This window comes from Heptranchias perlo, chromosome 9 (assembly GCF_035084215.1).
Source record: "Heptranchias perlo isolate sHepPer1 chromosome 9, sHepPer1.hap1, whole genome shotgun sequence".
Classification (NCBI taxonomy): domain Eukaryota; kingdom Metazoa; phylum Chordata; class Chondrichthyes; order Hexanchiformes; family Hexanchidae; genus Heptranchias; species Heptranchias perlo.
In genome coordinates this window covers 60,613,364-60,639,604 of record NC_090333.1, presented here as the reverse complement: position 1 = coordinate 60,639,604, position 26,241 = coordinate 60,613,364, and the positions used below count along the sequence as shown (strand labels likewise).

General features: G+C 40.3%; 1 protein-coding gene across 4 annotated transcripts in view; it reads left to right on the top strand.

Moving 5' to 3' along the window:
- wdr47a (WD repeat domain 47a) overlaps positions 1-26,241 on the top strand; it is a 54,901-nt gene that overhangs the window by 25,887 nt on the left and 2,773 nt on the right. For all 4 annotated transcript variants that reach the window (XM_067990610.1, XM_067990611.1, XM_067990613.1 and 1 more), the window contains exons 6-13: positions 1,155-1,293; positions 8,029-8,207; positions 8,427-8,690; positions 10,232-10,325; positions 12,891-13,048; positions 16,200-16,369; positions 20,024-20,194; positions 22,040-22,171. In XM_067990610.1, coding sequence (XP_067846711.1) covers positions 1,155-1,293; positions 8,029-8,207; positions 8,427-8,690; positions 10,232-10,325; positions 12,891-13,048; positions 16,200-16,369; positions 20,024-20,194; positions 22,040-22,171 — 1,307 coding nt within the window. The remainder of the gene's footprint in view (positions 1-1,154; positions 1,294-8,028; positions 8,208-8,426; positions 8,691-10,231; positions 10,326-12,890; positions 13,049-16,199; positions 16,370-20,023; positions 20,195-22,039; positions 22,172-26,241) is intronic.

The window sequence follows — 26,241 nt, the reverse complement described above, 5'->3', positions numbered from 1 at the left end:
TTCAATCAATCATATCCAGAGGAGCATTTTATTTTTTTTTTAAAAAGCTGTCACTTGGGGTGCAAAGAAGCTGTTGGATTCTGTGTATGCATCTTTTTGGAGAGGAGGCGCTGCTCCTTCCGTGTTTTAAACTGAAAGAAAGAAGGTGGTTTAAGTCAGGAACTTGAATAGTTGGGGATATTTTTGTACCAAAGAAAAACTTGTAGATCAGGAAAGCAAAATCTTGTGCACTTTTAAAGGCTTACAATATGAATCGATATGTGTATTCACCAATAAAATTTGCTACTTTTGTTTCATTCCTAGAATTGTGTCTATATATTCACACTTCTGGAAAAAAAAAATTAAACGTTATGCCTTCAATGCAAGACCAGTTGGGAGTAGTTCTGAGACACTGGCAAGAAATTAGCATAATTTAAATTCAAGGATGAAGAGTCTTGAAACTTATGATGGAGTTATAATGCCACTTTGCATTGATGTGAAGTGGTTTTGCATATGCATAAATGTGAAAGTATCAGTATAACTCAGGATCTTAATGTGAACACTAAAGCTGAGAGTTTAAGCCTCCTCCAGGAGGCTATCATGCATGGCTTTCAGATTGCATCTCGTGCATATAACTTGCGGCCCAAAAGTGCACGATACAGCTTTTCCTGTCTCAGTTGCATTTCAAATTTGAGTAGTTATCTTTTAAAGCACATTTGTTCTTAGACACCTCAGTAAGCTTCATGCATCATGCTTAGTTGTAAAAGAATATTGTCTATAAGATGCCAAAAGATATATCCTTTTCAAAACATTCACATCCACTCATGATTTCTATCAGTTGGAATGTTTGGTTTGGCCAATTGGTTTTTCGGTAACCCGTGCCACTTCCAAATTCATCTGTCAACTGGATGACCAGGTCACATCAATTCTTCCTCTCTGACATTTACAGGTTGAAATTTTAATGAACTGTTCAGGATCTAAGTTCGGTGTAGTCTTGATTCTTATGAGTACTAAGGTCTTTTTGGACACAACATACAAGTAATGCATCAGAGAGGAATAATTCCTTTCTCATTGTTTTTCCTTGTTTCTTTAAAAGAACTATTATGTTGGATTAACTATTTTGCTCATTCAGCTTCTTTTCCTTTTCTCTCCACTCTTCCACCATGTCTTAATAGGACAGATTCCCCAGTCCCCAGAGTTCACCATTCTACTGGTAGTGGTAATGGTGAAACTTTGATTCAGGATGAAGCATCTCTGTGCAATTCCATAGAAGCAGCATCAAATCCAGCCACCTCTAAAGTGGAAAAGAATGAGGTAATTGTTAGATTTATTATATTAAAACTGTCTCTTCCTTCAGGTTTTTTTTTCATTTTACACCTGTGTCCTGTAGTTTGTGTTCACAGACAAAAAATTCAAAGAGTCTGCATAGGATGGTAGAAGTTTGGAACACTCTTCCGCAAACGGCAGTTGATGCCATCTCAGTTATTAATTTTAAATCTGTGATTGATAGATTTATGTTAGCCCCATATACCTTAATGCCCTTGGGTAAGGCGGGTATATGGAGTTAGGTCACAGATCAGCCATGATCTCATTGAATAGAGCAACAGACTCAAGGGGCTAAATGGCCTACTCCTGTTCCTAAACATATACTGCAGCTTGCATTTATATCACACTTGCAATGTAAAGAAACATCCTGAGGTGCTTCACAACTAGGTATAAGCAAAACAAACACCAAGCCAGGAAGAGGAAAGATTAGGAGGGGTGACAGAAAGCTTGGTCAAAATGAGTTTTGAGGATCAGTGAAGGACTTCCAGAGTTGGAGCAAGGTGGCTAAAAGCTCTGCCACCAATGCTGGAATGAAGGGAGGTAGGATGCAAAGATGGTAGGAGTTAAAGGAACTAAGCATTCCGGAGAGCATATAGGGCTGGAAGAGATGGCAGAGATAGGATAGAACAAGGCCAAGGAAGGATTTATAGATGAGGTCAGAGATTTTGAATTTAATAAGTTGGAGGCCAGAAAGGAGAGCATTTGAGTTGTCCAGTCTTGAGGCAATGAAGGAATGTATAAGCATTTCAGCAGCAGAGGGGCAGAGACAGGCAGAGTTGCAGAAGTGGGAGCAATGGCCTCGGTAAGGGATAGAAAGTGGGATTCAAAGCTCGAAGCAAAGTCTGAATGGTCTGGTTCCTTACAACAACTTTAAATTGTAATTTCAGTTTAGAATCTCATTGAACTCTGTTATCATGATCTCTTTTATAAGCAGACGCTCTTTTAATTAAGGTTAAAATCTGGGATATTTTTAGGATTGGCACTGTTTGGTTTCATTGTATTTTACTTTTTCATACTAGTAATTGGAATGCTCCTATGTTGTAGTCTGGACATTCTTCTAAACTGAAATTACAATTTTAAATTGTTAAAGGAACCAGACCATTTGCAACCTTGCCATTGAGCTTTGAATCCCATGTGCTGCCATGTAACATTGTTGCTTTTGTGGTTTACAATATTGAGCATTAGTAAACTATACAAAAGGATCTCTGCTGTGATACAAGTGTGCTGTCCGTCATTAAAATTCACAAATGAAAACAGAAAATGCTGGAAACACTCAGCAGATCAGGAAGCATTTGTGGAGAGAGGAGGGTAGGGTTAATGTTTTAGCTCAATGATCCTTTCTCTCTTCACAACTGCTGCTTGACCTGCTGACTGTTTCCAGCATTTCATTTTTATTTCAGAAATCCAATATCTGCAGTATTTTGCTTTTTGTTAAAATTCACAAGCTGTCCTTGCTAATATATTAGAAAGCAACAAAACTCACAGAAAATCAACATGCTTAGCCATTAACCTACAAAAGTGCCTCTTGAGATAACTCTAATTTGTTACATTAGATTATATCTGTCTGCTTTTCCATTGCCACCTTCAGGGTAGAATAGGATACTAAATTCATGGCTGATGTCTGTGCATTTCAATGATCACAAGGCACAGCTCAAGTAAGATGTTAGTCAGTAATAATTTATCTCTATATTTCTTTGTACTTTTCAGTAGCTTAGTTACAAATTAAAGTCAAGGTCGCATAATGTTAAGTCACCTATTGTTATAATCCACATAATGTTATAATGACGGCCAGCCCCGGCTGTGCTTAGTATGTTTTGTACACATTTGAGTTTGCGTATTGTTATTCCTGTATAATGTTATAATTCATCTAATGTTATGCAAATTTGCAGTCCCACATAACGAAAGGTCAAATAATGTTGCACGTATTTTTGAGCTTATTGTGGATGATTGCATCGACATCATGGCCTTGATGGAAATCTGGCTGACAGGTGATGACACCTTCCCTCTTAAAGAAGCCTCCCTGTCTGGCTATATCTTCCACCACTTGCCCCGCCCAGACCACCACAGTGGCGGTGTGGATCTTATCACTAAGTCACACCTTGGTCAGTCCCCCTACTCCTCCTCCTTTGAGTATCTTGCCTTGTTCCATCCCTCTCACCTCTCCTTTAAAATCCTCGTTCTCTACCGCCCACCCATATACCACCCCAAGTTTCTCATCGAGATATCATCACTGCTTTTCTCCCTCAGCCTCTGCACGAGCGAGCGACTTCTCATCCTTGGTGATTTCAACCTCCATCTCAACTCATCATGTTCTCTCTCCTCTGAGTTCACAGCCCTCCTATCCTCCCTTAATCTCTCCCTTCATATAAACTCCCCTACCCATATTCACAGCCACCCTCTCGAACTTGCCATCTCAGGTGGCCTCTCTACTCTCAACGTGTCAATCACGGATAAGGCCATCTCTGATCATCTCCTTGTATCCCTCTCCAACTGCATTCCCCTTCCCCCTCCCAACTCCATTTCCTTCTGTGTTCGCCCCTGAAAAAAACTCTTTCCCCCTCCCAAGTCACTTACAACAGCACTTTCAAATTCCTAACTGTTAGTCTTTGGCCCTCACCACAACATTTCTGCAGCTACCAATCTGCTCAATCACACCTTCACCTTAACCTTTGCCCTTGTTCCCGTTAAAACCATTACACTCTCTCACCTTGGTCGTTCCCCTGGATATGGCCCTCATCGGCTCTCCCTTGAGTCCAAGGGACACAGCCTTAAACGCTTAAGGCAGACAACTGGTTGAGCCATTCATCGCCAGATCTGGCTGGACCACATAGTGCATTATCATGCAAAGATAACCCCCAGCTTCTCGTCACTACAAACTGTTTTCTTAAACCCTTCTCCCCTGCCTCCTCCACCCTCACCTCCAACAACAGGTGCGAGGAGCTCATGGACTACTTTGCCACTAAGATTGAGATCATCCGTTCACCTGTCTCTGCCACTTTCCTCCCTTCTCCTAGCCTACCAAGCCAAACTTCCCCTACGGTTCCCCCCTGCCCTAGCCCTGAACTCGCAACTTTCTCAGCTTTCTCTCTTATCTCCCGTCATGCCCTCTCCAAGCTCATCTTGACCACAAGACCCACCTCCTGCTCCCTCGGCCCTGTTACCACCAAACTGCTGACCACCCAACTTCCCTTTCTGGCCCCCATGTTAGCTGATATTGTTAATGGTCCCCTCTCCTCGGGTACTGTCCCCCTCCCCTTTAAATCTGTCATCATCACCCACCTTTCACCCCTCTAACCTTGCACACTACAGCCTCATCTCCAACCTCCCTTTCCTCTCAAGTCCTTGAATGAGTTGTCACCTTCCAAATCCGTGCCCATCTTTCCTGCAACTCCATGTTTGAATCCTTCTGATTGGGTTTCCGCCCCGCCACAGTACTGAAACGGCCCTTATCAAAGTCACAAGTGATATCTTATGTGATTGTGGCCTTGGTAAACTATCCCTCCTCATCCTTCTCCACCTGTCTGCACCCTTTGACATGGTTGACCAGGCCATCCTTCTCCAACACCTCTCCTTGGTCATCCAGCTGGGTGGGACTGCGCTTGCCTATTTCCATTCTTATCTATCCAGTTGTAGCCAGAGAATCACCTGCAATGGCTTCTCTTCCTGCTCCCGCACCATTACCTCTGGTGCCCCCCAAGGATCTATCCTTGGTCCCCTCCTATTTCTCATCTACATGCTGCTCCTCGACGACATCATCCGAGAACACAAAGTCAGGTTCCACATGGATGCTGATAGTACCCAGCTCTACCTCACGACCACCTCCCTCAATCCCTCCACTGTTTCTGATTTGTCTGACATCCGAGTACTGCATGAGCAAATGTTTCCTCCAACTAAATATTGGGAAGACCGAAGCGCACAGATCTGAATTTGAGCTACAAATACAGAATTATCACCTTTCTGGACAAAAAGTCAAAGTCATAGACTGAATTACCAAAAGAATATGATATCTCTCAGGCAGCCATCAGCAAAATCTACAAAGAACAATAGGATTCTGCCTTGAAACAGGTCAGAAGCAGAGATTTCAGATGTGACATGAAATGGTTGTGCACTTCTAAACTCAATGATGTTGGAGCAGATCTTCTTGAATGGTTCAAGGCATCATGTCATTTAAAAACTCCCTGGAATTTCAGAACCAATTTTATTGGAAAAAGCTCTCAAAGTTGCAGAACAAATTGGGTTTATTAATTTCTCTAAAGTCAATTTGGGATGGATCAAGAGATAGGAAAAAGTTCACGTCATAACTCATTTTTTTTTAAAAATGGTTGGAGAGCCAATGAAGTGACCCCTGAAATGACACAAGAATGGCTTTCATCAACTCTACCTGCATTACTTCAAAAGTGCTGGCCTTGTGATGTGTTCAACCTCAATGAAGAGGGACTTTTCTGGAAGCTCCTGCCAGGGAGGATGCACACCATTAGCGACAGGATGTATGTTGATGGGAAACAGCAAGGAGCCATAATTCTTCTGGGTGACAATATGGACGGATCTGAAAAGCTTCCTCTTCCTTCATCAGTAAAAGTGAGCAACCAATGTATTTCAAAAATGTTTGACACTTCATTATAGGTATCATTTTCTGTTTCAGTTGGCAATCTTGGCTGACTTGTATGATTTCTGAGGATTATATTTGATCCCTGGACAGAAAATTTCAAGTGCATTCATCATTGTGGATAACTGCCCTACACACCCTGAAATTTCTGGCTTAATGAATTTAGAACTTGTCCATCTTCCAAAAAATACCGCTTCTAAGCTTCAGGCAATGGGCGCTGGAGTTGTCAAACTTTTCAAAGGTAACTGTCGGAGGTTTCTGGCTAGAAAAAGACTAGCTGGTTACGAGGCCAAGACTGAACTCTTAACCATGAATCTGGTTGCTAGAAGTTAGGATCTTGTGACTCAGAGCATCATTGCGAACTGCATTCATTGTGCGGATATCATCAGTAAAGAAGAGGAGAATTTGGTGGAGCTCGAAGAAATTGAAGCTGGCCCTGAGCTGCAGAGCATTTGGGAGAAACTTCAGCAAGCAGGACTGATGTCTGCTTATGTTCCTCAGTCTGACAGTATCACATTGATGACTTTTTGATCACCCAAACTCTCTCAAAGGTTTGAGCTGGAATTAAATAATGAAATTAGTGTGGATAGTGAAAATTTTGAAGATTATGACATAGCTCCTTATCCTCTGACTCCAGCAGCCTGTCTCAAGATGCTCAGAATTGTTTGCGTTGCTCATTTAGTGACTTGTTTGACTTAAAAATGTTGGCTAGTCTGGCAAAAATGGGAGAAGCAATTGCATGTAATTCAATTTTGAAGATAAACAGTTTAAAATAACTGATTTTGTTTTTTTTGAAAAAAACCTTATTAGTGTAAATGTTTTCAAAACCGTCTGAAAGTGTTTATAAGGAAAGTTCTCCTGTTATAGTACTTATAATGTTACAGTTACAGTTCATCAGACTATAGCATTAGGCAAACTCCGTTATTTCTCATTTGTTCTGGTCTACGCATTGTGGAGAATTCCAGCTTCAGCTCTGAGAAATGCTATTGATTCTCTTTTATCTGGTGCATTGTGGATAATGATTAACAGCAGTCTTTTTTAAGGAGTTAATAAACACAGTATTATCTTCTTTCTTTAGAGTCTTTGACTATTCTTGAAGCACAACTACAGGTTGCAACTTTTCACAGGTTTTTGGCTCCTAAAGAAAACTGATATACTTGCCTTAGAGGCAGAGCAATGAAGGTTCACTAGATTGATTCCTGGGTTGAGAGGGTTCTCCAATGAGGAGAGATTGAGTAGAATGGGCCTATACTATCTGGAGTTTAGAAGAATAAAAGGTGATCTCATTGAAACATATAAGATTCTGAGAAGGCTTGACAAGGTAGATGCTGAGGGGCTGTTTCCCCTGGCTGGTAAATCTAGAACTAGAGGTCATAGTCTCAGGATAAGGAGTTAGCCATTTAGGACTGAGATGAGGAGAAGTTTCTTCACTCAAAGGGTGTGAATCTTTGGAATTCTCTACCCCAGAGGGGCTGTGGATGTTCAGTCGTTGAGTATATTCAAGACTGAGTTCGATAGATTTGTGGACTCTAAGGGAATCAAAGGATATGGGAATTAGGCGGGAAATTGGAGTTAAGGTCGAAGATCAGCCATGATTTCATTGAATGGCGGTGCAGGCTCGAGGGGCCGTATGGCCTACTCCTGCTCCTATTTCTTATGATCCTTCAGTATATCGCTGCCCCAGATCAGAGATTGTATCTGGAACCTTGCAGGGTTGCATGGTTTAGTGCTATAACATACAGTGCATTTGGAGTCCAAAAATCTATCGAACTCAGTCTTGAATATACTCAACGACTGAGCATCCACAGCCCTCTAGGGTACAGAATTCCAAAGATTCACAGCGCTCTAAGTGAAGAAATTCCTTGTATTTTCTAATCTTGCATTATTGCTGGACTGTTATCCAGAATGCAATTTGATGAAGTGGCATTCCCCTAGTTGTGATAAAATACAATGCTACAAGTTGGGTTTCTTGACAGAACAGCAGTATACAGTTCAGAACATGCGGCACAAGATTCTGCTTGATTAGACTGAAATGTAAAACACAAAGTTTGAATTACAATTTAAATAGGCTTATAAATGCAAATAATTTATTCATGTAATTTTCTTTACCTTCTCAGCTGAGGGAATCTACAGATCAATTTCAAGAGTACTATCGACAGCGAATGCGCTACCAACAGCACCTAGAGCAAAAGGAGCAACAAAAGCAACTGTACCAGCAAATGTTACTAGAAGGAGGGGTCAATGAAGAAAATGGAGCAGGCCAGCAACAGAACCTCACAGAGCAGTTCCTTAGCAGGTTAGTTTCAATTCTTTTCCTTCCCAAAAAAAAAATTATGTTTCTTCACAAGGTACCATTTGTATCTTGTAACATGTGTTTCTAAGAATATTCTGTGAAAATGCAATTTAAACAGTGGGCATACATATTTGAAATAAAATACTATAGCATTAGAATTTTTTTTTAATCACTGCATTTGGTGAAGTTGATAGTATGATTTGGTTTTGTATTTTCTTACAGATCAATGCAGAAGCTAGAAGAATTAAATCTAGGAATGGATAACCTTAGCACTGAGACGCAGTCTCCTAACCAACCGTATAATGGAAACCAACCAAATATACAAAATGGCTCTTCAGCCACAAAGTTTTTAACACCACTTGAAGTTAATCAGCAGTGTTCAGGATTGTCTGAGAGCTTGAACCAGTGCTCAAGTACTCCAAGTAAACCCAGTACAGGAAATGTATTCCCCTATACTGAAGTGTCCTCATTCTTTTCCATGCAAAAGTAAGATATGTATATTTCAGCAAACAGTATCGACGCATGACTGGAAATTGTGCAGTGTGTTTATTAATAATATTTGCTGCAAGTCTCCTTTTATGCCGCAAGGATCAGTGCTTGGGCCTCAGCTGTTAACAATCTATATTAATGACTTAGATGAGGGGACTGAGTGTAATGTATCCAAGTTTGCTGATGATACAAAGCTAGGTGGGAAAATAAGCTGTGAGGAGGACGCAAAGAGGCTGCAAAGGATATAGACAGGTTAAGAGAGTGGGCGAGAAGGTGGCAGATGGAGTATAATGTGGGGAAATGTGAGGTCATTCACTTCGGTAGGAAAAATAGAAAAACGGAATATTTTTGAAATGTTGAGAAACTATTAAATGTTGGTTTTCAGAGAGATTTGGGTATCCTTGTGCACGAAACACAAAGTTGGCATTCAGTTAGGAAGGCAAATGGTATGTTAACCTTAATTGCAAGGGGGTTAAGGGTATAAAAGTAAGGAGGTCTTGCTGCAATTATATAGGGTTCTGGTGAGACCGTACCTGGCGTACTGTGTAGTTTTAGTCTCCTTACCCAAAGAAGGATATACTTGCCTTAGAAATGAAGATTCGCTAGATTGATTCCTGGGATGAGAGTGTTGTCCTATGAGGAGAGATTGAGTAGAAAGGGCCTATATTCTCTGGAGTTTAGAAGAATGAGAGGTGATTTCAAATTCTTAGAGGGCTTGACAGGGTAGATGCTGAGAGGCTGTTTCCCCTGATTGGAGAGTCTAGAACTTGAGGTCGTCGTCCCGGAAAAGGGGTCGGCCATTTAGGTCCGAGATGAGGAAAAATTTCTTCACTCAGAGGGTTGTGAATCTTTGGAATTCTTGACCCCAGAGAACTGTGGATGCTCAGTCGTTGAGTATATTCAAGACTGAGATCGATGGATATTTGGACACTAAGGGAATCAGGACGAGAAAGTGCAGTTGAGGTAGAAGATCAGCCATGTTCTTATTGAATGGCGGAGCAGGTTCGAGGGGCCGTATTGCCTAATCCTGCTCCTATTTCTTACGGTCTTATGTTTATACATATTTATGATGTGTAAATAATTGAAATGCAGTGAAGCATTTTCATTTACAATATCCTCTGGAACAAATATTTCCTCCATTTAATCTGCCATATGCTGAGCCAGCCCTGCTGAGGTGGTGTAAACTGAGGGGCTTTAGCCCATTACAAAGCAGCACATTAATGTGTTTTTTCCCTCCCAACCTCTGCTGAGATGTTGTCAAACCTAGCAAAATTGTAACATAACTGGCTTTTAAAAATGTTGCTATAGTTGTGAAAACTGAATAATTATTACTGGAATCAGTTCTAAACTGCACTCCCAAACCATCTGACTTAACGTGTTACCTCAACAGGTTCACTGTTGTAAGTACTTGACAATTACACTTAAAGTTAATTGCTCCTTGAGCTTGGTTTTTTTTTGAAACAGTACATTATCCTAAACTACTTAAAAAGTATCTCTGGTGTAAGTAACAAAACCTTTTTTATTTTATTTTTCTGTAGTGCAGATTCTTCATCTGCATTAAAAGACCCTGCAATAAGCTCACCAACAGTGGAAAATGCTTCGGTCAGTGGAAATGGGACAAAGAACGAAGAGGTACTGTTCACTTGTAAAGCTTTATTAATGGATAGATTCAGAATTTATTGGTGTGTGCTATGTGTTGTGAGCTAACAAAGATTGTCACACAAGCAGATTGTTAATGGAGGCATACTTGTTTGGTATTAACTTTCTGCCTCCACCCGTTTCCTATATACTAATAGATCTCCCATAGCTTTGGAAAATATGGTCAGCCTTCTGCCTCCCTCGCATCGTGTTGCTGTTTCTCATTGTGTTTCTCTTTGGGTTTTGAATCCTGTCTCTGCCTTTTGTGTTTATGTTTCTGTACATGTCCTCTTCTGCTCTCTCTTTTCCTGTTTCTTTTCAGTTAGGAGGTCATGGATGGCAAAACGTGGTGAGGAAGGGAACCATGGAAGTTTTTTTTTGATAATTCAATTTTTTTTTGTTGTGCGAAGAAGGAATTTAACAATAGCCTTAGTTTACTTTCAGTTGCATGGTTATTTTTTGTTCTTCCAAACAGAGATTGTTCCTTTCTTTTTGATCTTCTAATCTGTAGCCTCTCGTTTCCTCTTATATTGGCTGCTTGAAAGATTGACTGCCTGTTGCACTGGATCTGACCCCATTAAATTTATGTACTCTGATGAGGATATCAGATTTTTCCATTTTTTAAAATTTTGGTTACTGTTAATTGGTACTCACTTATTCACTGTGTGGTTTGTGTGTGTTGGTTGATTGCAGTACATTTCTGGCATGCTCACAGGCAGTAGCCAAGGCAGCCAGCCAAATGGGAGAAGTTGTAGCAAAAGCACAAGGAGTAGCAGATTGAGTTTGTGGTCTCTGACAAAGAGCATTATGGCTAGTTCAGATTGGAGGGCTACAAAGGTTTCTTCGAGAGGCAAATAAAATCCTTTAAATAATATTTCAGCAGTTAAAAATCTAAAAGTAATTTACCCTCAACAGCAGCAGCAATGGAGAAGTAGTTGTGATCATGTTGTACAGCTGGACTTGATGGTCTGACAGGGAGCTGTGACAGCTGTTTGATCAGATTAACATAATAAATTCTATTAAGAGTGCCACCTACAGGCATGACAGAGAATTGTGACAGCTAACTGGATATTTTAACATTGTAAATCCCATTATAAATGTTTACAAAACAGTTTTCAATGGAGTTTGTGACTCAAGAATTTTAATATATTGTGGGTCGTCTATCTAGCTATGTATTTATCTATTATTAAGTCTTGTATATGACACACTTTTGGTGCATAAACCTCACCACCTGTTGACATGATTTTTAAGTAATGCTTTTAATTCAAAATCTATAATGAAAACTCTGTTAATATTTATAATGGGAATTTCCATGTAAGCAGTTGCCTGTCGTAGCGCACTTGCAGACCTCACCACTGTGTGGTTCTGTAGTACATCACCACCACCATCTTGTCATCTAGCAACTGAGGTTTTATTAATGCAACTAAAAATTTGCCTCAGTGTAGCCTTCCAAGGTAAGTAAATTTAAAGTTTCTTTCCTTTAGATTTCGTGCCTTCCTCGGACTTTCAATTCCTCTTTTTGGCCTTGTGCCCTGCTTCCTCTAGTCCCACTGATATTTTCCCTCCTGCCCTGATCATGTTCCCCGCAGGTCCAGCCTATCTATTTTTGGCCCTACGGGCCATTTTTGCACCATTCCAGCATCCTTCAGCCCTACAGGCCATTTTAGATTTTTTTTTTATTGCACCAATAGCTCAGCTCCCTTCCATTCCACGACTTTTTCTTTGGCCTTGCAGGCCATTGATGCACCACCGGGCTCCCTGTTTGCAGTGCGAGCCTTGCTCCCTTCCACCTCAGGGCTTCCTATTTTTTTCAGCCTTGTGCACCATTTTCAAATCGCCCCTGTTCCCTTCAGCTCTACATGCCAATTTATGTTTTTAGCCATTTTGGCTCGAGGGGCAGTAAACACATTTGGCAGAAGTACATGTTCTGGCCTGCAGGTTCTCTAGTGGAAAAAATGCTCAGGCAGTGTGGCTGCACTTCTGATGATTGACCAACCAACTTAGCTTGCTAATGGGACTCTTAAGGGGTAGAACTGTCACTGAGAATTGGAATTCTTCCCACTTCACGTGACCCTGTAAACCCTATCTGAAATGGTCATCCTGGCTATACAAGCAATGGGACGTTTACCAGTGTTCCATGCTGGTAAACAGTGTTGGTTTAGCTGGTTAAGCTCTGGACTTGCGTAAGTAGGGTATGTCCTTGTGTGGGGAGAGAGTGGACTCCATGTCACGCAAACAAACACTTTCTCTGGATTTCTCAGTAGCTTGGTTTGGAGATTCCTAAGCATGGTGGTGGGCTTCCACATATCTCCAACATCTGGCTGACCCAAAAAAAACAATTTGAATTATGTAAACACAAAAATGAAACCCATAAATCTGAGATGTATTTAAATCCTTTTGAGAACTGATAAGATTTCTACAATTTTTAAAAAGAGAATCTTGTGATTTAATTACAGCCTGTTCTGAGTCTATGTGCATAAAACTATTTTTGTAGAACTCGTGTATATTTTGGAAGCTCAACGGCATTTAATTAATTGTTTTTTTTTATACATGTAATAGGATGATGGGTCCAAAAAGCAATTCATTCCCATTAATACACTGGAAGATACTCAAGCCATAAGGGCAGTAGCATTCCATCCAAGCGGGACACTCTATGCTGTTGGTTCAAATACCAAAACCTTACGGGTTTGTGCATACCCAGAAGTTATTGACCCAAGGTAAAAAAAAACTAATTTGTGAAACTATTGAGAAATATAACTGTCAAAATAACAAGTAATTGAGGTCCAACTTACATTTTGTCAAGTGTCTGATCAACTGGTGGCTATTCTGCTAGGGGGAGGGGTCAAGCAATGTCTCTTTTGAGGTCTGCACTTTTGATTGACTAGGCAGCCTGGCGTATTAATGGAACCCTAAAGGTACAACTGTCACTGGAATTCTTCCCACTTGGACCCAGATAATCCTGCCAATCTGAATTGGTCGGGTGGTTGTGACCATTGGGAAGTTTAACAGTGCTCTGTACTGGTGAAATATGTGGTTTTAACTGGAGAGGGGCTAGAACCCACAGCCTTCTGAGTTAGAATGTTGTGGGTTGAAGCCTACTCCAGGGTTGACTACCTAATCTAGGCTGATATTCCAGTGCAGTACAGAGGAGGGTCCATTTTTGATGGTTCTGTCTTTCAGATGAGTCCTTAAACAGGTGTTTTTACTGTAGATGATGAAGATTCTGTGTCAAACTTTCCTCCTTCAACCAACGCAATCAAAAACAGATTAACCAGTCATTTAATTTGCTGCTTGTGGGACTTTGCTGTGTTACAAGTTGGCTGGTGTGTTCTCTTCATAACAGTGACTACACTCCAAAGAGTAACTCAGTGAATGGGAAGCACTCTGAGGACTTCATAAAGCACTATATAAATGCAAGTCCTTTGCTTTCATCATTGAGCTTTTTCCTTTAAATATATTGGGGTAGAGTTTCCGCTCTATTGTGATGGTTTTATCTGCGTAATATGCCCAAACCAGCACAAAAGAATGCAGAAAGTCAAGCATAAGTCGAGTTTCCGTAATCTTTAATGCTGGTTCAAAAATCATTGCGTCCGAAGCCAGCCCCTCCTACAAAACTGGCCACGCCCCAGATCGAAATAACCAGGATGGCGAGTTTCCACCGATTGCGCCTGTATGCGGCCGTTCGAGGAGGGTCTTCAAATTAAACTTGTTTTCTTAGGCACTAATAGGCACATTTTAAATGTTTTTACATATTAAAAACTATTTAATTTACTAAGAATCTGACTAGTGTACACTAATGAAACTAGTAAATGGTTGAGTATAGTTTTTTCTTTAAGTCATTTTCAGTGATTTAATGAATCTTACAACACCGGGTTATAGTCCAACAATTTTATTTGAAAATTACCAGTTGTTGGACTATAACCTCGTGTTGTAAGATTCTTTACATTTGTCAACCCCAGTCCATCACCGGCATCTCCACATCAGTGATTTAAAGTCAGTTTACTCAGAGGTGGAAGACAAGCAACTCTTATTAAAAATGCTTATTTTTTGTGATAAACTCGTTTTCAGCTGTATTAATAAAACTGCACCAGGTTACCACTCTTTAAATACTTCAATGAATAACTTTTAGTGCAAAGAAAAAGAAAATAAATGATTACGTTCTATTAAGTTGACCGATTGCGCTAGTTCATGGAAGATTTTACGTTTGTGATGATGCAAATACCTTTTAGCGGAAACTTGAACTGAAAGCTAACCAGTTCAATTTCAAGCACAATTTGCCGATGGACCCAAAGCGAAAACTCTATCCTATTATCTTTATTTCATCAGATATCTTCTGGTCTCTGGAGGCTTTGAAATACCAGTTTTACATGCTTTTTAAAAAAAAACACCCAGGTGCCTGACTATATTGATGACACTTCCATCTGCAATTTTCACATACTTCAAGTTCCTGGTTTTGGCCATGCCTTAGAGGCGGGGGGAATCTTGTGAACAAAAAATGGGTGCTTTCCCATAACGAGGGAAGTGAAATCAATAGCCAAGTCAACTACAGCCATGCTTATGAACTTTCTAGCAACTAGTTGATCAGTTACGGACCAAGCTGAGGTCTGGGAGCAAGCCGCCTGCTTGTTCTCTGCAAGGAAACTGTGGAATTTCTGCCTCCCCCCCCCCCACCCTCTTTCCACTGGATCTTCAGGTGGTTAAAATCCAAGCTTGGAGTCACCTAATTACTACTTTCTGATGTTTCATTTGGTATCTCAATTTAAAAAAAAACAGTACCTAACTAACCAGACACCCAGTGTTTGCATCAAGAATTCCCAGATCAGGAATAATACAGCTAGATACACTTCCTTGCCACAGAAGAGCGTGCCCTATTGCACCAGTGTGGCCTTTATTTCATTTCCTACTCCAGCCATCCTGTGGCTTCAGGAATGACATTGCTGATTAGTGCTGAATTAAGGGCAGTTTTTTGCAATAGGCGTTTGCCCACTAGGAACTGAATTTAGACTGCCCAGAATAATTTCACGTAGGACCTTTACATTCATGAGACAGGAGACTTTCATCTCATCAGTTTGGACTGAATTTGAACCCAAGTCCAGGCGATGAAATGCTAGTGTCTAACCCATGCACTACTCCGATCCCTCGTACCCCTTTTTGTGGAGAGGGGATAACCTCACCCTGAAATGTGAATTTTTTTTTGTTTTGGAAATGTTAATCTTGCTGGTGTGGAGCTCCTTGAGTATGGTCTCCTTCTCCACGAGGCTGCTCCATTATAGGAAGCAACCCGAAGCAACTAAGCAGCTGAGATTATATTCAGAGTCACCTGAGCCCAGGAAATGTTGGTCCCCTAGCAGTACTTTTGATATAAAGCCGTGTAAGTAAATGCATCTTTCTTATGACTACCTACAAGAGATTAGTTATCTTCTGCAATCCAGCAATTTCAGAGAACGTTTATTACATCATATAGATGACGAGAAGAGACATTTGCGATTTTTGTTCAAGCCAGTATTTATTTGAAAAGTTTTAAGTGAGGAAAAACTTTATTCAGGCTCCAACTGGCAATACCGAAAACCCACATGATTTGTATCGTTATGGTGCAGAAAAGCTGTTTTAGGTGTGTTAATTTCTCAATCTTAAATGTAAATCTGAACAATTTCTGTCAATCACTGTTGACTGACTTCATACAAAATGACCCAGCATCTGGCCTCAACCGTGTTAACTAATGTGATATAACTATAATCTATATTGGCGAATGTGAAATCACCAGTACAAATAATTATTTTCTGACTTTAGTGGGGGAATTGTAGTGTTGATGTAGTATTTATCACTTGTTCTGTTTTTTCTTTCTCTTTCCCCCCCACCCATTTCTAGTGCATACAGTTCACCTAAGCAACCAGTAGTAAAGTTTAAAAGGAACAAACACCACAAGGGATCAATCTACTGTGTGGCCTGGAGTCATTGTGGACAACTACTGGCTACTGGATCGAACGATAAATATGTGAAAGTGCTGCCATTTAGTGCAGAGACCTGCAATGCTACCGGTAAATTGATGTTCTGTTTTATGTCATTGAAATGGTTCCTTATTACATTAGGATGGAAAATGCACTTAACTATAATAAATCTTTCTAGTTGTTAAGAAGGTTTAAACTTGATACTGAAGAGTTCATTGATAACTCTGTTGAAAGTTAACAGCCAATGTTTTAGTGGTACAGCATGATAGTAGTACAGAATGTGCATGAGCCTGCAGCACCACAGAGTAGGAAAGTCGTGAATTTGATTACCCCCCCACTCTGCTTGGTTCCCAAGTTAAGCAATGCTGTGAGGCTATGGCATCCCTCTCTACAGCAGGATGGAAAATTGTCCAGGAATGGTTTGCCTGGTAGTATGTTGTGCTTCCAGAAGGCTGGCTAAAGAAACATTGTTAGAAGTTTTGGAGCAGATTTCCTATAGTCTCTCGACAGCATAGACTTACCTATATTAGTCTCAGGTAAAAAGATATGGGGGTAAATTGCAAAAAAAAAAGAATTGTTGACAATTTATAATGTTATTTTTGACACATTTCGAGATTGCGAAGGATGCTAGAAAATGTATTGTGTATTTTAAGTCGAAACAGGAAAGTGATTTGTATTGCATTGAGTTCTCTCTCTGCTTTTTTATATACCATGGACAATGTTCCAGAGGGAACATAGAGTTAAAGGCCAAAAAAATTCTCTTTCTCTCAAAGACCAAATTAATGCTGATAACAATAACCTGTGAAAAATACCTATTGAAGCAAAATGTACTTTGATACAACCAAATGTGTGAAATATACAAAAATGTTTATTATGATCCTATCACAGAAAGAAAGAACTTGCATTTATATAGCATCTTTCATCACCTCAGGACCTGCCAAAGCACTTTTCAGCCAATTAAGTACTTTTTTTGAAGTGTAGTCGCTATTATAATGTCGGAAACGCAGGAGCCAATTTGCGCACAGCAAGGTCCCACAAATAGCAAGGTGATAATGATCAGACAATCTTTTTTAGTGATATTGGCTGAGGGATAAATATTGGCCAGGACACTGGGGAGAACTCTCCTGCTTTTCTTCAAATGGTGCCAGGGGTCCTTTTACATCCGCCTGAGAGGGAAAACGTGGCCTCTGTTTAATGTCTCATCTGAAAGACGGCACGTCCCTCATTGCTGCACTGAAGTGTCAATCTAGATTATGTGCTCGCATCTCTGGAGTAGTGCTTGAACCCACAACCTTCTGACTCCTAGGCGAGAGTGCTACCACTGACCCAAGGCTGACATCCTATGGCCTCAAACGTGAGCAGTTCAGTCACTTGTGACTTATTTGGTAAGTTTATTGTCAAATTTTGATTTCAAAAGCTATATAGCTTAAGTAGGGTAGATGTTCTGGCTGGTATGATGGTTCATGCTGGTGTGGAATGGGTGAGCAAGACTAGGAAATCTGCTGCAGATCTACTTAGAAGGAACCCACCCAAATCACACAGCAATTAATCTTCCAGCTGGCCTGAAATGAATTTCATTCATGGAAATTATATTCAAATGAGTAAGTGTGCATTTCCACAGTTTTCTTGCAGGAAATACTCGGTGTGCTCAGCTCACCCATATAAAATGGGTGAGGAAGGCAGACTTATTCTGGGCTTTGAGTTGAACTGCAGGATTTTTGATAGCTGGCTCCCTGTTGGATTTTTATTTGCAAGTGATTTGATAAATCAAAAATCGGAATATGGGAATTCTTATGTGCATTTCTCGAGTTTTTTGACTGCAAAAGAGGGTGAAAAGCGAGATGTGAGGAGGATTTGCTCGCACTGGATGTGGTCTGCCCACATTTACCCATGCAACCATGTGTATGACCCAGCGCACCTGCCAGGACATATTCATTGAATGTGCAGCACAGAAACAGGCCATTTGGCCCAACAGGTCTATGCCGGTGTTTATGCTCCACACGAGCATAATCAAGGACAACTATCTTCACACTTCGCTTAATCAGGAAGGCAATGATGGCGTTGTGCCATCTTTTGGAATCTGACCAGACCAGCGTGCTCTCAGTAACCGCACTGCCATTGGCAGCCTGATGTTTTATGCCTCTGGCTCATTCAAATCTACCAGAGGGGACATAATCAAAATCAGTAAATCTGCAGTACACAGATAACGCAATAACAGCTTGGATTTTAGGGAATCCTGTGATGTGGAAAAATTGTAGCACTCACCATTCTGCTGCTGGTTTTCCATAAGAAAAAATGATTAGGGTGGTAAACAACAAATCAACATAGTACCATGGGTTCTTTTATGTCCTCCTGAGAGGGCCTCCGTTCAATGTCCCGTCAAAAGACGGCACCTCCAACAATGCAGCACTTCGTCTGTACTGCATTGAAATGTCAGCCTAAATTATGTGCTCAAGTCTCCGGAGTGGGACTTGAACTCATGAGAATTATGCCTCACCTTTTGTCGTCTTTTTTTTGCTGTTCATGTTGGTCACTTCCCTTTAAACGGCAGCTGTAATCCTTTAAGAGCTGCAGCTGCTCTCTCCGTTGAGTGAGTTCCCAGCAAGTTATAAACCAAGCCAGAATCTCATTTTTCGTACATAATTGGATTGACCCTGGAAGAATACTTGGATTGGCCATTCCTAGTTTGAGTGAGTACAATGTTTGCAATGCAGTGGTCCTGCAGTCCAAAAATCAATACCAGAATATCCACCTTTGTGTTCCCTAATGAGTTAATGTAGTCCACACCAGTCAAAATGAGCACAAGGTGGAAAAAAGAATGGTCACTTATTTGGATGATCCAGCATGCTCTTGGACATGTCCTGAAGATTTCCTCTTCTCTGGGGAATTATACCATATGCTATGTGAGAGAGAATGTATTAATAATGTTCTGTTTTGTGCTTGTGCTTTCCAAAGTCTGCAGTTTGTTTCATTTCATTGTTTTGATTTTAATTTAAGTTTTGGTTTGTGGTTGAGAATTAGTAAGTTTTAATGGCATCAAATGAATCAAATATGGTATAAAATAGTAACTTTTGGATACGTTAGAGAGGAAAGAGAACTGTCGATGTTTACTCATTTAGAGAAATATAAAATTGTAGAAAGGCACAGCAAACTTTTCACATTCCCATGAGGATGTTTGGAAAATTAAGTCGATGTGGAAACTTAAATATTTCTTGTAACAGTTCAGTTTTTTGAGGTTTCACCTTGATCATGTGGATTCACCTTCAGCTTGATAAGTGAAGTAGTCCATACTACAGGCTTATTACAACACCAGTGCAGTTGTATAATTAACAAATGGGAAGGAGGCTTGTAATGGAATTGGCAAATCGTAGCCAATTTTCAGCCCTGCAGAGGTCTGATATACCACCCAAAATTAACTTCACTTGCTGCCAGCTTAATTCTTTTCTGGGAACTAGATCGTATAACTTAATTGAATGGAATATTCTGTTACTAACTGGGAGGTTATTCTAGCAGCAAGTACTAGTAGTATTTCTGCATTTGGTTTTAAAAAAAACTATTGAACCTGCAATATGCATGATTGAAAATGTACTGAACGACATCATGTATTGCAAAATGTTATACTAATTAATGAGATTTACTTGTCTGAAAAGCTACGACTAAATTGCAAAAGCAGTAAATCACATTATTGTGGTTGGTTGCGAGAGAGGGTAAAAACCTAAATGACTGTAATGTGTTTCTTCACAGGTCCTGATTTGGAGTTCAGCATGCATGATGGTACAATCCGGGATCTTGCGTTCATGGAGGGCCCAGAAAGTGGAGGGGCGATCTTAATCAGCGCTGGAGCTGGAGACTGTAATATTTACACTACAGACTGTCAGCGAGGCCAGGGATTACATGCACTCAGTGGACATACTGGTATGAAATAGATTGAAAAATCTCTAGCATTCATAAGTAGAAACAAAGGACATACATAATATAATACAATATTGTTATGGAAGAAGTGGCATGTTCTTTGTAACCAGATGAAGCATGCAGTTTAATCGATATGGATTGTTAAGTTTGCTATCCAGAATTGAGTGCCATTAGTTGGAGAGATTCATTTTTCATCCTAAAAATACATTTTTTTAGCCTTAAAATGTAATTTTAGTATTAATCTAGAACAGTACTGCAACAAAGTGGTTAATTTTCCCCAAATACACACCAGCTCAGAGTGGGGTGTGAAGGAGAATAAGCAAGTTTAGAAGTAGTGATCTGTCACCTGCATTTTAGAATCTTAAGTTTTCTTTTGTAATAAAAAGCTCTGGTAGAAGTGCAAATAGGTTTCAGTAATTGGTCTGGTTGGCTGCTTCCTCGTGTAAAGTAGATGGCTCCCAAATGTTTTTCACAAATCTGTGGCTTTTGGTGTTGTATTAAATAATGCATCAGCCAAGGTATCGGAATGAATAGGTGACCTGAGTTTGTCTGTCTGAACCAACTCTTGCAATTGAGTTTTCCATATTTCACCACTTTGGTTTATTGCCTCTGAGAGGAAGAAAAAACGGTGAAAGATTCTCCTTGTGCATAATTCTAACTTCTAGGGGTAAAGAAATAAATATGTAAATAAATATATTAATCAGAGCAAGTTTTTTTTTCAATTCACTAATGTTTTACTTGCCAAGAACTATTGAATTTCAACTGGAAAAAATGAGTCTTAAGACAAATAAAATATATTGTTTGTCATTCACGCTCCTTCACACACTGCAGAGGAGAATTATATCGATGTGGAAACTTGGACATTTCTTGTAACAGTTTATTTTTTTTGAGGTTTTACCTTAATCACGTGCATTCACCTTCAGCTTAGTAAGTGAAGTAGTCCATACCACAGGCTTATTACAACACCAATGCAGTCGTATAATTAAGCAATAGGAAGGAGGCTTGTAGTGGAGTTGGCAAATCGTAGCCACTCATCTTGATCGCTTCACTGCCATTGTTCTTGGTGATCTTGGCAGGAAGTAGAGTCAGCATTCCTCTACCATCAGACCTCTTTTAGCAGTGGGAGGTCAGATTCTGCATTGAAAGCAGGAATACTTTTTGGCTGATAACATGGTTATTAAGTGGTATTGATTTCTAGATCAAGTTGTTGCTGAATTGATGGTTGAAACCCTACTCCGTTGCAGAAAAGTCTCTGCTGTTCGGGTTTAATATGTCAAATGGTAGAAATTTGTGCAATGGCGTGTGGCTAGATTTTTTACCACTTGTGAAGTTTGTTATATTCCAGATTATTTGCAGTGGATCAGTTTATACAATTAATGAGCTGTAGGCTTCAGATTGAAAATCGGCCCTTTTTTGGACAGGAGGATAGAGTAGTTAATGGACCCTCCCAGAGTGTCTCTCCAAGTGTTCAGTTTCACTGGTGATAAAAGATTGTTGTACCCTTTTTTTTTTAATCTGTCTCCCCATCTAGTACATGAGAATTATAAGTTTCACCATGTCAAAGCAGACAGTTTTTATGTTCACCAAACTCAGAACTTTAGGAAGTCCTGGCAGTTTTTTTTGCGCTGTGGGTGTAATTGCAACAAAGTGGCTAATGGATTGTATTATCCATTATACCATTTAGTTTGTAATGTTCAGAGGCCCAGTAGATTATCTACCTTGTACAATCTTCATCGTTCTTTGGATTATCCCTCACACTCCACAATCCATAATGCATGCATGTTCCTTATAAGTGGTTACAAGCTGCATAGTGAATTTTGGACATCAGTATTTGTTTTGTGATTTTAGGTCATATTCTAGCACTCTATACTTGGGGAGGGTGGATGATTGCATCTGGCTCACAAGACAAGACTGTAAGATTCTGGGATCTGAGAGTGCCAAGCTGTGTTCGTGTGGTTGGAACAGCATTTCATGGATCAGGTAGGTCTAGCTCTGCTGTTTGTCATTGATTGTACAAATGATATTCATTATAAAATTTTCAGCTGAACAGATTGTACCCTTCCAACCATTATAAGGATATTGGACCTTTATTCACAACACAAGTTTGTACTGAGACTCTGTTAGAGATATTTATTGTAGCAAGATCAGTGTGCCATTTGCTGTTAAGTACATGATCCATTACTTTGTAGATACAAAAATATTGCAACGTGCAAAATTGTTATTGGGACAGGGTGATGTCATTGTCCCATAAAATGATAGGAAACCTGTTCGTGTCCACAATTCCTTTTGCAGCAAATTCTTGATCATTGCTGTGTTGCATTGAGCAAAGAGAAAATACTTATCCTCACTAAAGGAGGGAAAATTGGAGCAAAAGCCATCATGGGTGACCCTAGCATAGTTCCAAGGCAGGATAGGCTTTAGCACAGTGTTGTCCAACAGAAATCACTGACTAGGCACAGGTGTGGCTACTGTGACACCGCTTTAGCCACCTGCACTAATTTAATTGGGAAATGCCCTACATACACATACACAATACAAGTAAATGTATTTCACAGGTCTATAAATACGTCAAGAGAAAAAGATTAGTGAAGACAAATGTAGGTCCCTTACAGTCAGAAATGGGGGAAATTATAATGGGGAACAAAGAAATGGCAGAACAATTAAACACATACTTTGGTTCTGTCTTCACAAAGGAGGACACAAATAACCTCCCGGAAATGTTCGGGAACCAAAGGTCTAGTGAGAGGGAGGAACTGAAGGAAATCAGTATTAGTAAAAAAAAATAGTGCTAGGGAAATTAATGGGGCTAAAGGCTGACAAATCCCCAGGGCCTGATAATCTACATCCCAGAGTACTAAAGGAAGTGGCCCTGGAAATAGTGGATGCATTGGTGGTCATCTTCCAAAATTCTATAGACTCTGGAACAGTTCCTACAGATTGGAGGGTGGCAAATGTAACCCCACTATTTAAAAAAAGGAGGGAGAGAAAAAAAACAGGGAATTACAGACCAGTTAGCCTAACATCAGTAGTGGGGAAAATGCTAGAGTCTATTATAAAGGATGTGATAACAGAACACTTCGAAGGCATTAACAGGATTGGACAAAGTCAGCATGGGTTTATGAAAGGGAAATCATGCTTAACAAATCTACTGGAGTTTTTTGAGGATGTAACTAGTAGAATAGATAGGGGAGAATCAGTGGATGTGGTGTATTTGGATTTTCAGAAGGCATTTGATAAGGTCCCACACAAGAGGTTAGGGTGCAAAATTAAAGCACATGGGATTGGGGGGAATATTACTGGCATGGATTGAGAATTGGTTGACAGACAGGAAACAGAGAGTAGGAATAAACTGGTCTTTTTCCGGGTGGCAAGCAGTGACTAGTGGGGTACCGCAGGGATCAGTGCTTGGGCCCCAGCTATTCACAATATATATCAATGATTTGGATGAGGGAACGGAATGTAACATTTCCAAGTTTGCAGACGACACAAAGCTGGGGTGGAACGTGACCTGTGAGGAGGATGCAAAGAGGCTCCAATGTGATTTAGACAAGATGGGTGAGTGGGCAAGAACATGGCAGATGCAGTAGAACGTGGATAAATGTGAGGTTATCCACTTTGGTTGTAAAAACAGAAAGGCAGATTATTATCTGAATGGTGATAGATTGGGAAAAGGGGAGGTGCAACAAGACCTGGGTGTCCTTGTACACCAGTCACTGAAAGCGAGCATTCAGGTGCAGCAAGCAGTTAGGAAGGTGAATGGTATGTTGGCGTTCATTGCAAGAGGATTTGAGTACAGGAACAGGGATGTCTTGCTGCAGTTGTACAGGGCCTTGGTGAAACCACATCTGGAGTATTGTGTGCAGTTTTGGTCTCCTTATCTGAGGAAGGATGTCCTTGCCATGGAGGGAGTGCAACGAAGGTTTACCAGACTGATTCCTGGGATGGCAGGATTGACGTATGAGGAGAGATTGGGTCGACTAGGCCTATATTCACTAGAGTTTAGAAGAATGAGAGGTGATCTCATTGAAACATATAAAATTCTAACAGGACTAGACAGACTAGATGCAGGGAGAATGTTCCTGATGGCTGGGGAGCCCAGAACCAGGGGTCGCAGTCTCAGGATACGGGGTATGCCATTTAGAACCGAGATGAGGAGACATTTCTTTACTCAGAGGGTGGTGAACCTGTGGAATTCTCCACCACGGGAGGCAGTGGAGGCCAAGTCACTCGATGTATTCAAGAAGGAGATAGATATATTTCTTAATGCTAAAGGGATCAAGGGATATGGGGAAAAAGCGGGAACAGGATACTGAGTTAGATGATCAGCCATGATCATTTTGAATGGTGGAGAAGGCCCGAAGGGCTGAATGGCCTACTCTTGCTCCTATTTTCTATGTTTCTATATTTACTTAACATATGTACCACCATTCAGTGAACCATTCAACCGTACTACTTCAAAGAATTCAATAACGAAGGATAGAAAAGGGGAATGCAGTATGTGTAATATATTTGGATTTTCAAAAGTCCTTCAAAAAGGTACTGCAAAGTAGACTCATGGCTAAGGTCAGAGCATGTGGAGTCAGTGGACAAGTAGTAGAATGGATAGCAAGCTGGCTACAAAACAGAAAACAGTGTAGTGGTTAAAGGTAGTTACTCAGACTGGAAAAAGTGGTGTTCCACAAGGATCGGTGCTGGGACCACTGTTGTTCACCATTTACATAAACGACTTGGGTTCGGGAATTGGAAGTATAATTTCAAAATTTGCAGACAACACCAAATTGGGGTGTGTAGTTAATAGCGTGGACGACTGCAACAAAATACAGGAAGACATTAATAAACTTGCAGAATTGGCAAATGAATTTCAGTATAGATAAGTGTGAGGTATTACATTTTGGTAGGAAGAATAAAGAGGCCACATACTCCTTGGATAATAGTCTAAATGGGATAGAGGGGCAGAGGGATCTGGGGGTACAGATACACAAATCACTAAAAGTAGCGACGCAGGTTAATAAGGCCATTTTTTTAAAAAAAAGCAAACCAAGCACTGGGGTTCATTTCTACAGGGATAGAATTGAAAAGCAGATAAGTTATGTTAAACTTGTATAGAATCTTGGAGTAATGTGAACAGTTCTGGTCTCTGGATAAGTACTTGAAGGGAAAAAGATTTGCACGGTTACAGGGAAAGGGTGGGGAAGTGGGACTAGCTGGATTGCTCTTGCAGAGAGCCTGAACGAGCTCAATGGGCCGAATGGTGGCCTCCTGTGCTGTATCCATTCTATGATTTTATGTTGTGAAAAGGATATAGAAGCACTGGAGAAGGTGCAAAAAAGAATTACTAGGATGATACCAAGACTGAGAGGTTATACTTATCAGGAAAAATTAAGTAGGCTGGGGCTGTTTTCTCTAGAAAAGAGAAGACCAAGAGGTGACCTGATAGAGGTGTTTAAGATTATGAAAGGGATTGATAGGTTTGATGTTTCCACTTGCGGGGGCCATAAATATAAGATAGTCACTAATAAATCCAATAAGCAATTCAGGAGAAACTTCTTTACCCAGAGCGTGGTTAGAATGTGGAACTCGCTATCACAAGGAGCGGTTGAGGCAACTGGCGTAGATGCATTTAAGGGGAAGCTAGATAAACACATGAGGGAGAAAGGACTAGAAGGATATGATGATTGGGTTGGACGAAGTAGGAAGGGAGGAGATTCGTGTGGAGCATAAACACCGGCGTGGACCTGTTGGGCTGAATGGCCTGTTTGTGTGCTGCACATTCTATGTAAAGCACTCACAACAATCTAAAAACACTCACACATTCTGCTATTCATCTTACCATTTCACCAACAAATGCACAAAAGTTAAAGTACATAAAAAGATAAAGTGCATATACATGTGCTGTGTGAATATAAGTATTGAGATCCCATGCCCAAAGATGTCTATTACTCATTTTTTATTTACTAATCAGAAATGCAATTAGCCACATGTGGCTAGTGGCTAATGTATTGGACAACACTGCTTTAGCAGTTGCATTTGGTTGGAGGATGCTGCATGAG